The sequence below is a fragment of the Thermobia domestica genome, chromosome 3, assembly GCF_964235325.1.
Source record: "Thermobia domestica chromosome 3, izTheDome1.hap1.1, whole genome shotgun sequence".
Taxonomy (NCBI): Eukaryota; Metazoa; Arthropoda; class Insecta; order Zygentoma; family Lepismatidae; genus Thermobia; species Thermobia domestica.
The window spans coordinates 159,706,897-159,723,149 of NC_137456.1; the positions used below are offsets into that span (position 1 = coordinate 159,706,897).

Genomic DNA, 16,253 nt, shown 5'->3' on the forward strand with positions numbered 1-16,253 from the left:
TTGAAAGTTGAAGGCCACAGCAAAAAAGGAGGTAAGTCAAGAAATGATCGAAAATGTTTTAACAGCAGAATATTGTAGCCTGAAAGGTGTAGTTTGCATGGACTAAATCCGACAGTAAGAAGAAGGTTAGTCACTAAGAAATTTAATGCTAAAGATTTCTCCTACAAGGGAAGAAGTAGGTAAGTCAGCGAAAACTGGGCAATTGTGTAAAATTATATTTAAAAAAAACTTGCCTTCTTTTTCCCCTGTAGTCCTCAGTTGAGAAAATACATCCATTTCTAAGTGAGATTTTGAGATATTGCGTGTTGCAATACCACAGAATTATGCATATTAAAAATCCAATATAATATTTGACTACTTATGGTTTTCGGCTCAATGTTCTATATACAGGTATGTTCCAGACACGTGTATGATTTGTGAAGTTCACTCTACAGGGTGTGAGATATTGACCCTTTTCTTAAAAGTGGTGTAACTTCATTGTCATAGTTCAATGTTTCCGACAAAAATGAAATAGTTAGTTTGTGAGATGTACTTCATTTCCTGTTTCTGGTGTACGATGCATCCACTTTTGAGTATGGAAAACGTTGGTCGACTAGCCGCCATGTATAAAGTATCTAATTCAGTTGTCTTGTTGAAATGTTAGTGATGAAGGTAAAATATCATTCATGCGTCACTTGACTACTAGAGTGAAATAAAAATTGTCACTGTAAATTGATGACTACGGTCTCTGTTAAGAACTTTTTTACACAAGGAAATTCGCTACTTCAACATCCCTAACTTCAGACAACATTCCAGGGACCAATTAAATGTTCACTAGAATTCCCACTAAATCTATTACTGCTACCGTCAGAGAAAGTGGCCTAATTCAATATGCAGTTCAAACATTTCTTTTAAGAAAAGATCCATCTATTAAACTCTGGAAACTACATTAGGTCCAGGAAATTACTCCAGAAGACAGTGTTTAACAAATGGAATCTGCAGAGCCTATGTTATCTTGGCAGGAGTATTCGCCGGAACTGTTGTATGATGTGCTCTGAAGTCCAGGATATTTTTCATGTTGAGAGATTTGTGAACAAACACTATTACCATCACTAGGCAGCAACTAATCCACATAAATATGTGAAAGGCTCAGGGTCGGGCTAAGTGTCAGTGTCGTGTGGCATAATATCCACTAGAATTGATGAATCATTTATTCTTTGCGACACAATGAATGCAGGACGACATTTGACTTGTTAAAATGAAATGAAATGAAATCTTTCAGTTTTACGTCCCGCAATTATGCTGTGTAGGATAAAGGAAACTGTTATGATAAGAATTAATAAACCGATGGAATGAAAAAGGTGAGAGGAAACGAGAGAACCCCCAGAAAACCCACGCACCAGGTACTCGTATTTGTCCACCACTAAGTCAACTTGATGCGAACTGGTACCAAACCAGGGACCTCATGCACTAGAAGTGAACGCTTTTTCCATTGAGCCACTGCGACTCTTGGATTTTTTAAGGGATTGAGTTGGTCAGTGATATATCGGTAGAATATCTCCAACTGTGTGCAAGATTGAGCTCCTTCTGTTATTCTAACAGTATTAGCGCGTGACTTTACGAGCATTTCTCAGGGAAATGTATCGAAAGACACGGAGCGTATGATTCGTCTGTCCAAACCTTAGATCTCACGTTGAAGAGGTCGGGGGAAGAACACAAGGTTCGTATAATAAGACCACAAAATATTGGTCCACTAGAAGAAAAAATGCAAAAGTTATCAGTAACGCACCAGCTAGCATGTTGTAGGCAATACACCAGCCTCGAGGATTACCGAAAAAGAGTGAAAAATCCAGGAACCTATACCAATTTTTTAACACGTAGTTTGAAATCTATTGAATTGTTACTTCTTTGTGTTTCGAATCATGTGATTCTGATTATAAATAGTAAAGGTATAAGACTTTCAAAATAGGGAGTCACTTTTCATACAGCCTAAAGCACAGGAATGAAGTATCACTCATTAGCCAATCAGAGTTTAGAATGACGGGAAAATATAAATAATTTGTTTATTGTAATTTAGAAATAATACTGAACAGAGAGAAATTAGGATAATGCCATTGGTTGTCTCTGTTTACTATACAAAAAATACACACATTCATTCCATCATTAGAAAAAACACCAAAAACTTACCAGTCAATGCAATTTCGTACATAATTATATGTTAATATCTAAGTGTTATATTATAATGAGTATTTCTGAGAAACACAGTGGTAATATTTTCTAACTGTCGAGTACACTGAAAAAGAAAGTAAAACATTTCCGTGCAATACAATGCAATAACATACTGTATACCAAGCAAGCTTCTCCTGCCATCTGCAGGTATATTTTCGGAATTAAACTATTACATACTATTCTTTTGTTCGATCGCAATTCACATGAATAATATCTCAATTTTATCGGAAATGGTGCTTACCATTGCGTTCGTCCGAGCAGCTCAATTAGGTCCTTATATCTATATACAAAATAAAACAGAACACTGTAATGTACATACATTAGCGTATGCAAATCTATTTAAATCATGTTATGCATATAATTATTTTGTGCCTAATTTACATATTAACGTATATTTCCCGTATAATCATTTGCATCTAGCATAGGATAAGTAAAGGATTAGTTGTGGGAGTAATTGTGTATAGTTTATTTCATTTTTGTGTTTATTATTATTATTATTATTATTATTAAGTGTGTTATGTCAATGTCATGGAAAGGATTAGAAAAAGGCAGAAGATTAATTAAAACATATCGATTTAGAATAAAATGTGAGCAGAAGGCAATGCTTTGGGTAATCTTAGGAAGCTGGAACGTAGATCGCATGAACCCAGCACATAAAAAAAAAAAAAAGAAAAGTTGGGAGATTCTTTGTCTGAAGGCAAAGAACACCCAGGAGTTAGAAGCAGCTGGTCCATAATTGCTAACTCTATTTTCCAGAAAGAAGAGAATATGGCTGAAACTTCGGGATTTATAAACCTACGAAAGACAGGGATGAAAAGAATACTATGGTCAGATACAGTGAGATCTGGAGATACCGAGGCGAGTGCAGCCATTGTTTGAAATTTCTTGCTGGAGTTCGTAGGTACATGCGAGTTTTCGATTACAAAGAGGCGTGAAAATTTTGGAAGTTCACCAGAAGTAACACATTTTTAGCATGAAGCTTCGCTTCCAACGGAAATTCGGCCAGCTCGAGTAAAACCTAGAAATTTGCAGCTCCCCTCACCTCACCGGAGCAAAACCGAGGAAAGAAGCATTCCATGTAGAATCCTTCACCCCTGTAGATAATTTTACTTCCACAAGTAATTCTTTCAATATTGTAAAGATTTTCTTGATGTTTCGTTATTGTAGAATATAAGTTAGGTTAGTCGCTGTATGGTATTATTTTATTATCGTATCAAGAAAGGCTTATTTCAGTTCAGGACGACAAGTCCGGCAGTAATACATGAAGGGAATGCATGATAGATGTAAGAGCGGCTCCATCACTGTCATGGCAGTCGACGTCCTGGGGAGAAAAACAGCACCTAAGATCGAGAAAATGTGTAATTTCTATGTTTTTAGGATATAACAGCATGTCATACATTCAAGTGAGTTGTCTTAGTGTATGTAAATGTATTTTTTAGTGTGTTGTGAGTTGACAAACATTTCGATTAGTCAAAAACAATGAAAATGTTAAAATTCACTATAACAACCCCTCACACAGATGAACTGTCGCAGAGAAATCACGCTAGACGACAGCACTGTCGGGACTGCATGAGAGCAAAGGGTTCTCTCAGCCGAAAAATAGATAATTTTTATGTGAAAACTTAGAAAACATGTTTAATAAGAACGTCATTAGTGTAGTGCTACATGTCATTTGAAAGCTTGATATTTCAGCTATCCAGTGTAAACATCAGTTTGTGATCAATCACCAATTTTGAATAATTAAGATGAGAAGCAGTGAAAGTGTAAATTAAGGTCACAGGGGACAATGACCTCTGGAGGCAACGCTCTGTATCCCCGCTTCACCCCCGTCATAAGATTTGCAAAAGCTGGAAAGCGAGCCCAGCCTTTTGAATAGAAGTTGGGTTTGTTAAAAACAAGGAGGCAGAGGGAAGCAAGGGAATTCGGTTCTTGTCATCACAGCAGAAGTATCACTCTTCGCGCTCTCGTACAGAGCAATTCGGTTCTTGTCATGAGAAGAGCAGGTGACTCTTAACGTATTCGGGACACAGAGAAGAAAATTTGTGATTCTATGATAGTAGCGGAGGTGCGAGCTACGAACATTGAATTTTATTCTGGTATGCCTTTATATTAGTGATGCGCGCAATTATTTTGTATATATAAACTATACCCATACAAGTATATATCAAATAGTTATCTTATTTATCGTGTTCAGCGCAGAAATATGTATATATATATAATCTTTCGTTAGTTATCCTGCGCAGCGAAACTTGCAACTGTGTGCATATAGTACAGGACAGTGGTATGCGAGAATTGTGAAATATAAGCAGGAAATAACAAGTTGCTAATCTGAACTACATAGTAGAAGCAGTGTCATCTTCCTTTTACTATTAGGGTGATGAAGTTAGATAGTCGTTCAATAGCCACCTAACAGGCTCGATCGCGTTAGGTTAGGCGAAACAACCCGTGCCTAGAACTTGTTCCACTACAGACACAAGATACGGGGAATCGTAAATTGTTCCCTGAAAATACGACTAAAGGCGAACCAGGAGGTAGCAGAGTAACTTCATGTTTAATGGGAAGATAAAAATGGGCTCCGTTGCACCTACCTTCCGCTAAATGGGAAGATAGCGGAGCCAACGCCCAAGAAACAGGAGGAAGACCAGGAGACACCCAGGACAAGAAGGGGACCACAGGAGATGCATCGAATTGTGCACGGACTTTTAATACATTAATAAAATCAGGCCTTAAAAAAAGAGGAAACATTTCGGCGAAACAGATCTGGAAATTTCCAAAATTAATATTTTTTCTTCATTGTTGTAAAGTCAATGTGTATAGTGTTTTGCGTGTGTTAATACACCCCATTAAAAGTCTATCCAATGAAATCCATGTGCGCGTCATTCTCCACAGGAAGTCTCACAAGGTATGTAATCAGTGTGATATTATAATGTTTTCCTTTCAGCTGTCCTGGAGTTGTCAATGTCCGGTACAATACGGTGCCACAACAACCAGATGTTGTTGTGTGAATGAGAATTAGTATTGAATTAGTATTGTCTCTAATCACCTGGAGAAACACGTAGACCTGAAAAGTAGAGTCTCTCTTTTGATTTGAAATGCTTTTCTAAATTATATTCATTTTGTTCGGTGTAATCATTTTATCTTTATAAATTACATATTTTGCTCTACCGACAATTTAATTTAAAGCTCTACCGACTTTGCTAGTTATTTGCATATCATTCATAATATTAGCATTTCAAGTTTTACATATTCAAACTTATTCAAATTATTATTTAATTTACATAATATTAACTCATCCTCCACTCTATGGCCCGTCCCCCTTTACAACACCCTCTGAAAATTTACGGTAACTTCATAGTTTTATACTTGTTTCTTGCTTAGTTCTCGCGCGGAGTGTTTACAGACCCCCTACCAGGTAACTTTTGTGTTGCTAGCCAGAAGTCCTGATGAAAAAATATTAAAAAATGTCTCAAAACGAGTTCAAAAAATCTAATTGCAGCAAAACTTTTTAAAAAATGTATAGGATTATGTTACATTGTCATAATTATTTTTTAAAAATTATTTTTATTGTAATAAAACTAATATCAATTTGGGGGTCTGCTGGACCCCAGCGCGAGTACTAGTGTCACAAAAAGAGCGCAAGTACTTACGGGTTAAACAAACACAAATCGGATTGTCTCGACTAGACAAGGATGTCAGGAAGCTTTAATCGTAGTACCGTTAAATGGGGTGAAATCGGACGGATTTGAGACATTTTCAATTGTGCTGGAACTACGTTACCTTATTTTGCTAATGTAAATAGCTATATCGTGGGGGATGTCTCTCAGGAATAGAATACAAGAATCAAAAGAATTTTTGACCAACTGTGCACATAGTTAAAAAACATTAAAATGTGTCCGATGTCACCCCACATGGTGGGGTTATTTCGGACACTATAGTGTTTCTGCATATTAGTCCGAAGCTGTGTCGCCATAGTGTGAAATCGGACAGTAAATAATATTTAACAGCAAAAACGGTGGTTGTCAGACATATATTTGAATACTTTCGATTACACATTTTAAACTTTATTTAACATAGTGAAATACCAGTATCCTAAATCAGGAAAAATACATATCGGTTTAAATCAATAGAACAAGTAAAAAGTATTTTACAACCAATCATGTTTTGTTGGTCCATTAGTGCTTCAGATTAATATACACTTTCTTGGAAGTAAAACTTACCCCTTGCTTTACGTGGCTTAGCTAACACTTAGCTAGAATCTGTTCTTTGCCGACCTTATCTTCATCGTCAACTGGTGGAAAAACGAATACCGATCGACTATTCAAATATGGACGAAGAAATTTCACCTCCACATCTTTTGCTCCCACATTTGTCACAACTCCAACATGCTGTCTTGCAAGTTGTTTCCTTGTCCGCGAGTAGTAATAATTCACCACAACAAAAGCTTCTATGTCCAACGTGCCTTCCTCCTCTTCTGTAGTACACGTTACACACTTCACTTCACTTCGTTTTCTTGGGGATCATTTGGTTCTACTTCCTCTCCCTCACTTGCCCGAATAGCACTTTTAAGTCGCATAGGGTCATAATTTCGTTTGGGCTGAACGCCAAGCTGCTTCTTATAATACCGTGGCATCGTTCGAAGTCACCCCAGGTCACTCTACTCCACTTCAAAACTGGCACTACGTTGCAAAATGAGAGATTACGGTTTGTATTATCAACATATGTTTTTCTCAAGTAATTGGGTGTTGTTACTTTTGCCAATAAATCCCATACCGTTTAATAGTTTGGGATCCATCAGCATTGTTTTTCAGGATATATTTTTTCTTTCTTCACCACAATGGCATTTTAACCCATGTGTATAGGGGTGGTAAATTACATTATTGCTCCGATATTTATGGCTAATGCAGGTGGCGTCGTCTATTGATCACCAACCGAAAACGCGACTTTCTAGCTTTAACAATAGCAGTTTAAACTACAAAAACAACTAAGTAAGTTGTAATCGTCCGATTTCATCCCAGCGTCCGATTTCACCCCATTTGACGGTATTTGTTTCTCTAATACTACGTATGAAAACTTCTGACACCAGTCCCGTGACATTACTCAATTACATACGTTTTATTAAATACTTCATGAAATTGATAATATCCAACCATACTTACATGAACTTCGATCGTTTCGTTTTTCGTTGAGAAACAGGATTGTTTTGCACCACAGGCACCACTGCAGCGATTCACGACTACGTAGTTCGGCTTGAACTAGAAGAGATAATTAAAGGGAATATATATGTATGCGAATTCCATCCTCCTTCTAGTTTAGTGCAGTTTTAAAAAAAGTACATCAGATAGAAAGAAAATTTAAACATGAGAATAAGTCTTTAAACATTCTGTTTTAAGATTATAATATTTATTGATACTGAGGGGCAGTGGTGTTATTCTAATTTTTTTAATAACCGGTTCTGTACACACACACACACACACATATATCTATATATATAAAAGAGAACGTACAAATCCTTTGTGAACTCATCACGCTAATACGGCTGAACCGATTTCTTTCATTTTTGGGGGGTTGTTAGGATTTGGACCCTAGATGGTTTTTATCATATCACTTTAATTTTTAATTACCAGTGTCTTGAGATAATGGACCATTCAAGTCTCCATAGTTCATCATAGGTAAAAATAAACGTATGTATATGCAACCCGCATGACCACGTGACTCGGCGGGTTAACATAAATGACAGGCACTTGCAATTTGAAAGCGAAAAAGTAAAAATTATCTAAGTAACAAAGTTTATTGCGTTCCGGGGTGACCGCAGCGAAGCGGGGTGAACGCTGCTAGTATATATATATATATATATATATATATATATATATATATATATATATATATATAAGAGAGAGAGAGAGATAGGAAACAAATCATACAACGTAGTCCCGAAGTGGGCGTACCCCTAATTGGTGTTTTCTGACGTTTTAGGTTTTACCCACATTTGTTTGGTAACATTACTTGGCATTGTCTGGCAACATTGCTATCCATGTTCATTTGTTTTCTGCTCGGTAACAGTGATTTTACGATTCACATGCGCAATTAACTGAATCAGACGTTTCCTGGCCGGTGGATTGGAATACGTTGTACACCTTCACCAGCTCCTTTTGCCTGGCCTCCAAGAAGTCCCGATCTGACGACACCAGACAATGCTCTCTGGGGTTTTATAAAGTAACAAGTAAGAAACACTCAATATCACACAACGCATGAATTATGAGCAGCTGTATAACACGCCTTCACTATCGTGACTCCGGAGTATCTCCGCAAAACATCTGCGAGAACTTGGAGCAGAATTTAGCTGTGTTACGACATGGATGGTGATCATACCGATGTTTATGACTCTTAAGACTTCAAGGTAACTGTGTAGAGGCATTCTACCATAACTAACACTATACTGTTGACACTAAAGAGGGGTATGCCCACTTCTGGACCACCTTGTATAAGGTAGATAGAAGCATTTTTTTTTACTGGATACCACAAGTGACAAGTAGGATTAAGGTTAAAAATGTAACCCGTCATCTGTGGAAAAAAGAATTAACACATACCCTTTCTAATATCGCCCAGTACTTGCAAAAAAGAATTGACCATTTTCAATTACAGTTCTTCAATGAATATATGTATATACTTTTTACTGGTGGTACGCAATGATATCGGCGTACCGACACCTTTTTAATGAGAACGGAATATTTCCTCTTCGATCTTAAAAAGGGGTTGACAAGAAACTTCGAAAATACCAAACAGTAAATATATACTTTTATTCAAAACTAGCAGCGTTCACCCCGCTTCGCTGCGGTCACCCCGGAACGCAATAAACTTTGTTACTTAGATAATTTTTACTTTTTCGCTTTCAAGTGATATGATAAAAACCATAGAAGATTGCAGTAAATCTTAACATTATATCGCCTGTCATTTATGTTAACCCGCCCCGCTTCGCTGCGGTCATCCCGGTGCTGGCATATTGTAAAAGTGTCTGTAAAAATAAGCAAATCAATTAAAAAATTTTAAACAGAAGATTCAAGCTATTTTCCGCTGTATATCGCCTGTCATTTATGTTAACCCGCCGATCCTCACGGTCATGCGGGTTGCATATAAATACGTTTATTTTTACCTATGATGAACTAATAACAAAGGATTTGTACGTTATGGACACCTGAATGGTCAATTATCTCAAGACACTGGTAATTAAAAATTAAAGTGATATGATAAAAACCATCTAGGGTCCAAATCCTAATAACCCCCCAAAAATGAAAGAAATTGGTTCAGCCGTATTAGCGTGATGAGCGGACAAAATTTTGTACGTTCTCTTTTATATATATAGATCATTGTTTCTCTTTCTTTCTTTCTTTCTAGAAAAAGAGTTGCGAATCTTTGTTCCTTCTTGAAGCAGGGGCGGATCAAGTACCGACTTCTGCGGGGGGCGATGGGTTGCCATACTGCAACTTTTAAGGGCTCCAAACTTTGGTATGGGTTTTATTTATATATATATAAAAAGAAAGTTTCCTCTCCTGAGGGGGGCGATCGATTCCGCACTTAACACATTAAAATTCTTAAAAGATTTTTAAAAGCTTGAATAAAATAACGTTACTTTAAAGATCTTATTATTTACCTTCAACACTACAGTTTTCTTCTAGAACTATTTGCACCAGTTTACTTAAAAACACTCCAAAGCGCATCTTTTTAATCTTCACAACAATTGTCATTTGCACCACGGTGATTTTGAAGCCACATGTTCAAGGGTTTATAAGCTCTGAAGCAGAAGGTACACTCTAATGACTAAGCATGTACCGCCGTGTATCCTTGACTACAGCCCTGTGTGTATGGTATAGGCTGTATTTCCTCTGATTGATGTTAGTGATTAGAGTACCTTCTGGTTCTGCTACAAGATGTATATCCCTTTTGTTTCATTTATATTCGATTACTTATTTATTTAATTGGATCATGACTCCAATGATAAAGTGACTTTTCTACCCTATTCTTTCTTGATGTTTAAATATATTGAACAGACGGGAGAGATATTGTTTTTCTCAACACTATGAGTTTATTAGTAAGACTATTCATGGCTTTGGATTGATTGTTTTAACAAAAGAGAGACTGACCAAAGCTTAAAACCCACTTTATTTTAAATTATAATTTGTAACTGTTTCGGATATCTAGCATATCCTTCTTCAGACACTATCGAAATTAATGAAAATACAGACATATTATATAAATGTTGTTATAATAAAGTTTAAATTCTTTAATCTTCATATATATAGTCATTGTTATAAAAAAAAAGTTTAAATTCTTTTAACAGACATATATATATAGTCATTGTTGTACTTTTTTATTATTTTTTGTCTTATTTACTGAGGCCGTCAGCCAATCCTATAAGTCTTCGTGTTCACTTTCCAATTAATCACGTTCCTTCATTTTTGGTTCTTACACGGGCCTTTTTTTTTAATTTTCTTTTTCTCTATGCTATTCAAACTTCCTTGCCATAATTCATTAATTGATAAGCCCCCTGTCCAGTTCATCAGTTTATCTCTTCCTACCTTCTTTATCCAATCCGCTTCTTTCCACTTCCTTATTATCATTCTTATCTCCATCTCCAATACTTCCGTCTTATCCCAATTAATTCCGTGATTCGTCTCCTTATCATGTTTGTATATGGCATTGGTATCTTTCTTCCTCCTAACATCATCTTCATGTTGTTTTATCCTTTCTTTCATTCTCTTTCCTGTCTCTCCTATATATGACATATCGCAGTCCTCACACCATACTCTGTAGATGACCCCTTCTTCCTCTTCATTAATCTTTTTAGTTCCTTTTCTGTTCTTCTTGTTTATTGATCTTAATAAAGTTTCTCCACTCTTTCTATAAGTTCTGACCCCTCCTTTCTTCAATAAATTCTTCAGTTTCTCCGTTTCTTCTCCCATACTTTCTATGCCATACCATTTTCCACTCTCATCCTCTTCGTTCTTCTTTCTCCCTCTCTTCATTTTCCTGCGTTCTTCTTCCTTCTCTAACTCTTTCTTGCTGTAACCGTTCTTCTCTAACTGTCTGTAGAATTTCTGTATGCTCTCCTTCCTTCCTTCCTCTTCGTCCTCCATCATTTCTATTCTTCTTATCATATTTGTTATGAAATTTCTCTTTGTACTCCTATCCACGTCGCTCATCTCGTAGCAGTACACTCCCGCTGAGCACTCTTTCTGGTACCACCTCGTAACCAGCCCTTCTTCTTGTTTTATTATGGACTAGGAGACAATTAGAGAACTTCAAAGATAGTGTGGAAGATAAAAAAAAGGCATAAGCTTGGAAATGGAGTTGGAGGAAAATGGAAGAAAGGCCCTTATAAGAACCAAAAATGAAGGAACGTGATTAATTGGAAAGTGAACACGAAGACTTATAGGATTGGCTGACGGCCTCAGTAAATAAGAAAAAAATAAAAAAAATAAAAATAAAAAAGTACAACAATGACTATATATATATATATATATATATATATATATATATATGTCTGTTAAAAGAATTTAAACTTTTTTTTTATAACAATGACTATATATATGACGGTTAAAGAATTTAAACTTTGTTATAACAACATTTATATATGTGTCTGTATTTTCATTAATTTCGATAGTGTCTGAAGAAGGATATGCTAGATATCCGAAACAGTTACAAATTATAATTTAAAATAAAGTGGGTTTTAAGCTTTGGTCAGTGTCTCTTTTGTTAAACTATGAGTTTACCAAGAGATTAAAGTTTAATTTCAGCATCAAGGCTACATGAGAAATGAAAATACAACTTAACATGGAATCCCAACCATATAGCTCCCGCCGAATCTCCCGCGCAGAAGACGCATACGTTAACCATATAGCTAGAGGGAAATCACAATAGAGAGAAAAAAAGAAAATACTGGAAGATTTCGTGAGCTCTGTCTCTTTCCAAGTTCTTGTTCTAAATATCAGCATGAAAGCTTTGTTTAACTGTAAAATTCGTATTTCCAACCCACTCTTCACTATAATTTTCCTAATTCTTTCTGGTACATTGGGCGGGATTTTCTCTGTTTCTTCTCGTAGTGCGTTTGTTCTTTCTGAAACCTACACTCATTTACGTTATTAATGGAGCATTAAGAAAATAGTATAAATGTTTTTAGACTAATACATGCGTTTTACATTATTTTTTGTTTTAAAAATACCCTCTCTATTGTCATTAATGTCTTTTATGCCAATCATAAACTTCACAAAACAAAGTATACCTATGAAAAGTTTAAGACTACACCACTGGATGCACAGTGTCTCAGTGGTAGAGTACTTACCTCTGGTGTGTGAGGTTCCTAGTTCGATCCCCGGCCAAGTAAGTTTATGGTGGACAGCATCGTGTCCGTTGGTCTTCTCGGAGTACTCCCGTTTCTTCCCACATTCTGATTCCACCACTTCTTCTATCATCATTCACTTGCTTTAATCATCGTCTCCCTTAGCGACAAGGGCATAATGGTGGGACGTCAAACTGAAAGATTTCATTTCAATTCAATAGTATAATAATACACTAAGAAAAAATGAAATTAGTTATGTCGATAGAGTCTTGTCTCCAACTCCCACCAAAGCAAAATTTGAAATGAAACTATTAATAGCAATCTATGCTAGGTTATCACTACAATTTTATCTATTCCGCATCAGGCTAGAGCGAAGCTGTTGATCCCGTGTAGTAGTGCAATGTTTCTGTAGGTAGTAGGCACGAAGTGACGGAGGATATGCGAAAAATTATTATTCATGCGAAAAACATGCACGAACCTATGCTCGCTGCTCATTATAAGAGTGCCAGTGGTCCGATCGTGCATATATGTTATGACAAACATGTGACAAATGTGTTTCAACGTGTATTTTATAGAGAAAGTAAAGCTTGTGACAAAACCAAGTTGTCTGCTACAAAATTCATTGTAAGTACCCAGAATTACCAACTCATATATGACGTTTACGTGTAATGTAATGCTAATGCACTTGTAATTGTTTCACACTAGTAATCGTACTCTTTTAAATATAAAATACCGCATTTCTATATTGTGCAGACACTCAGTGCCGGTGGAAAACTACAAATTAATCTAATAGAGTCTTTGTTCATATGCACTCACTCATTTTAACCGTGAAAGTACAATTTTTGTAACGGTTTATTGTAAAAATGCACAGCTTGACAATGCAACTAGAGAATGATACAATAAATAAATTAATTCACCTAAAATTCCAAAATGTAATATATTCTATACATACCTGTACTGATGTGGAATCAGGATTCAGTTTAACTGCTGTTGGCCGTAGTTGACATACACTTACACCGGATACACGTATGTATGACTGTATGAATTCACTACTTTGGCAGGCTATGGAAGAAAACAATTAGCTTACAAAGGAACATTTTTTAAAGAAAACATAATTTCACTATGATCAAACTGGATTAGTTAAGTAATATCAATGCATTTTTCTCAAGAAGTAGAAAGCAAAAATAAAGAGCTCATGTATAATATATGAATTCTACACAAATTCTCCAAACAATGAAATAAACCATAATTACGTTATTCCACAGATTTTGTCATTATATTACCGCTAAATTATTTTTATAGCTGATCTGAATTATTAAGTCATATTTCAAAAATTGCAAACAGTAGGCCTATATTGTGTATAGTCACTAGTATAAGTATCTTCCCCCTGGCTTCCATAAAATTATAGAGCTGTAAGCATAATATGTGCATCTGCGAAATATTAGAGCAAATAATATATATGCGTATTTTTAATTATATCAAATGCTTTGTTTCTGAAAACCAACATGATTTCTACCCGGGTTGATCAACATTGACTAACTTGATAAATTTTACCCAGGCTGTATATGATGCATTTCATAGAAAATATACGTAGATGGATACTATATATATAAATTTTGCTAAAGCCTTTGATAAAAATAACCATGACATCTTATTACAAAAATATTCTACCTTTGGTATGACTAGTAACATATTAAACCTTGTGGCTTCGTATCTTAGTAATTGGAAACAGTATGTAGAATCTTTTAAATATGATGTAAACTCAGGAGTTCCACAAAGGTCCAATTTGGGACCATTATTTTTCTTGTTGTTTATAGACGACCTTCCGACTAAAATTAAAAATTCAAAATGTCTCCTATATGTTTTCGATATCAAAGAAATTAATAGTTACGAAGATACGTTGCTGCTACAAGGTTATGTAACTGCTATATACAATTGGAGTGTAAATAATGACCTTCCACTGAATTTCAAAAAGTGTTTCTACTTAAGGTATGTAAGTAAACCAGACAATGAAAGATGTACATATACAATTAATGGTAATACTATGTCAAGAGTATATGCAATAAGAGACCTGGGAGTTACAATGAATTGTCATTTAATTTGTCATTTCATGACCACATACGAAATATTATAAAAGATGCGTATAAACGGTTAGGGTTTGTAATTAGGAATTCAAGATATTGTCATAACTTGTATACCATTATTGTGATTTACAATGCTATGGCTAGATCAAAATTAGAATTTTGCTCTCTTATATGGAATCCATATCAGAAATTTCTCCAGGAATAGCTGAACAAATTGAAAAGAAATTTTTAAGATATATATATTTTAAAAAGTACATGTCTGCTTATGAAAATAAAATATTGTATGTTGCACTATAAAAAGAGTTTGGCTTTATATCGTTAACTAACAGGAGAGAATATTTTGAACAACTATTTCTTTATAAAGTCATAAATGGAGTAATACAAAACAGTTCCTGTTTAGATAAAATTAGTTTTAATGTAAAACAAAATCATTTAAGAAATCGAGAACTATTTTATTGCAAAGTAGCCAGAACAGAAACTTATAGAAATTCGAAACTTATAATAATGTGTTCGAAGTATAATGAAATATTTTCGATAAAGAAATATATAGATTTGGATTTTAGCGAAAATATTATGAATTATAAGAAGAAATTAGAGAAGGTTTATAAAATATAAAATATTTTATAACTGATTTCATAAAATATTTAATTTGTGAATGAGTACATGAGGCTCTTATTAACATTAATTTTTAATTTATTTTTACTTAATTTTATTTTTACTTAGTTTTTGTGGAAGTGAAAAGTGAAACTTTTGAGATGTTATATTTTTTTCAAATAATATGGATATTTCAATTTATTTAATTTTATATATTTTTTTCATTTCATTTGTTTGTATTTGTGTTTTTTTTAACTTTTCTGTGTCTATATAATATGTATACAAATGTATCTTATCTACGCCTCCTGTAACTGGAGCTTGTTCTCTGTTGGGGTAAATAAATAAATAACTTCATTAGGTCGTATCCTGCACTTTTGCATGTATCGCATTAGTCGTATCCCGCACCTGAACATATGAAACCTATCTTACACGTAACATTTCATGCAGCCAAAGTCAGTTGGTAGATCTATGAAGCACAGAAATGCTGTATTACTGTGGAGTTGATGCACGGATAAATCTCCATTCTAAGATGAAAAACTGTTAGCTAGTTAAAAGCCTTATGTAACTCCAGACGAGATACTAAGACCCATAAGAAATGACAATCATTAGTTAAGTTTGTTAATTTTCGAAATTTACGTCAAATTTTATTTTTTGGATAATTGTTGTAGTAATTACTTGTTTTATGTTGATTATTGTGACTTTGCTAACAATATGTTCATCCATTACAACAAATGTAACTTGGAATTATTCGTCGTATACTGAGACGTGTCTGAATGTTTAAGAAAAGGCAGTAAAGACAGTATATTACAGTAAACATATTATACGAAGACAAAAGTACATTTGAGATAGCGTAAGAAAGAATAGGGAAATTTTGGTGAATAGTTTGTTAATCATTAGTGTTCAAATCCTGAAGTAGGTCAAGTTCTTTTCTTATTATTATTTCAAGCTCTTAACACTTAGAGTGCCGTGTTGTCCACACCATGAGCTACCCCTGTATTATAACAGTTCGCCGAGTAGCTCACCATGTTGCTTCT

The 16,253-nt window shown here is 34.9% G+C and overlaps 1 protein-coding gene across 1 annotated transcript in view; it reads right to left on the reverse strand.

Annotated features, from left to right (window-relative positions):
• LOC145681541 (uncharacterized) overlaps window positions 1-16,253 on the reverse strand; it is a 52,715-nt gene that overhangs the window by 22,298 nt on the left and 14,164 nt on the right. The window contains exons 3-4 of the mRNA XM_081753184.1: window positions 13,494-13,603; window positions 7,365-7,460 (exon numbers count right to left, since the gene is read on the reverse strand). Of these exons, the coding sequence (XP_081609310.1) occupies window positions 7,365-7,460; window positions 13,494-13,603 (206 nt within the window). The remainder of the gene's footprint in view (window positions 1-7,364; window positions 7,461-13,493; window positions 13,604-16,253) is intronic.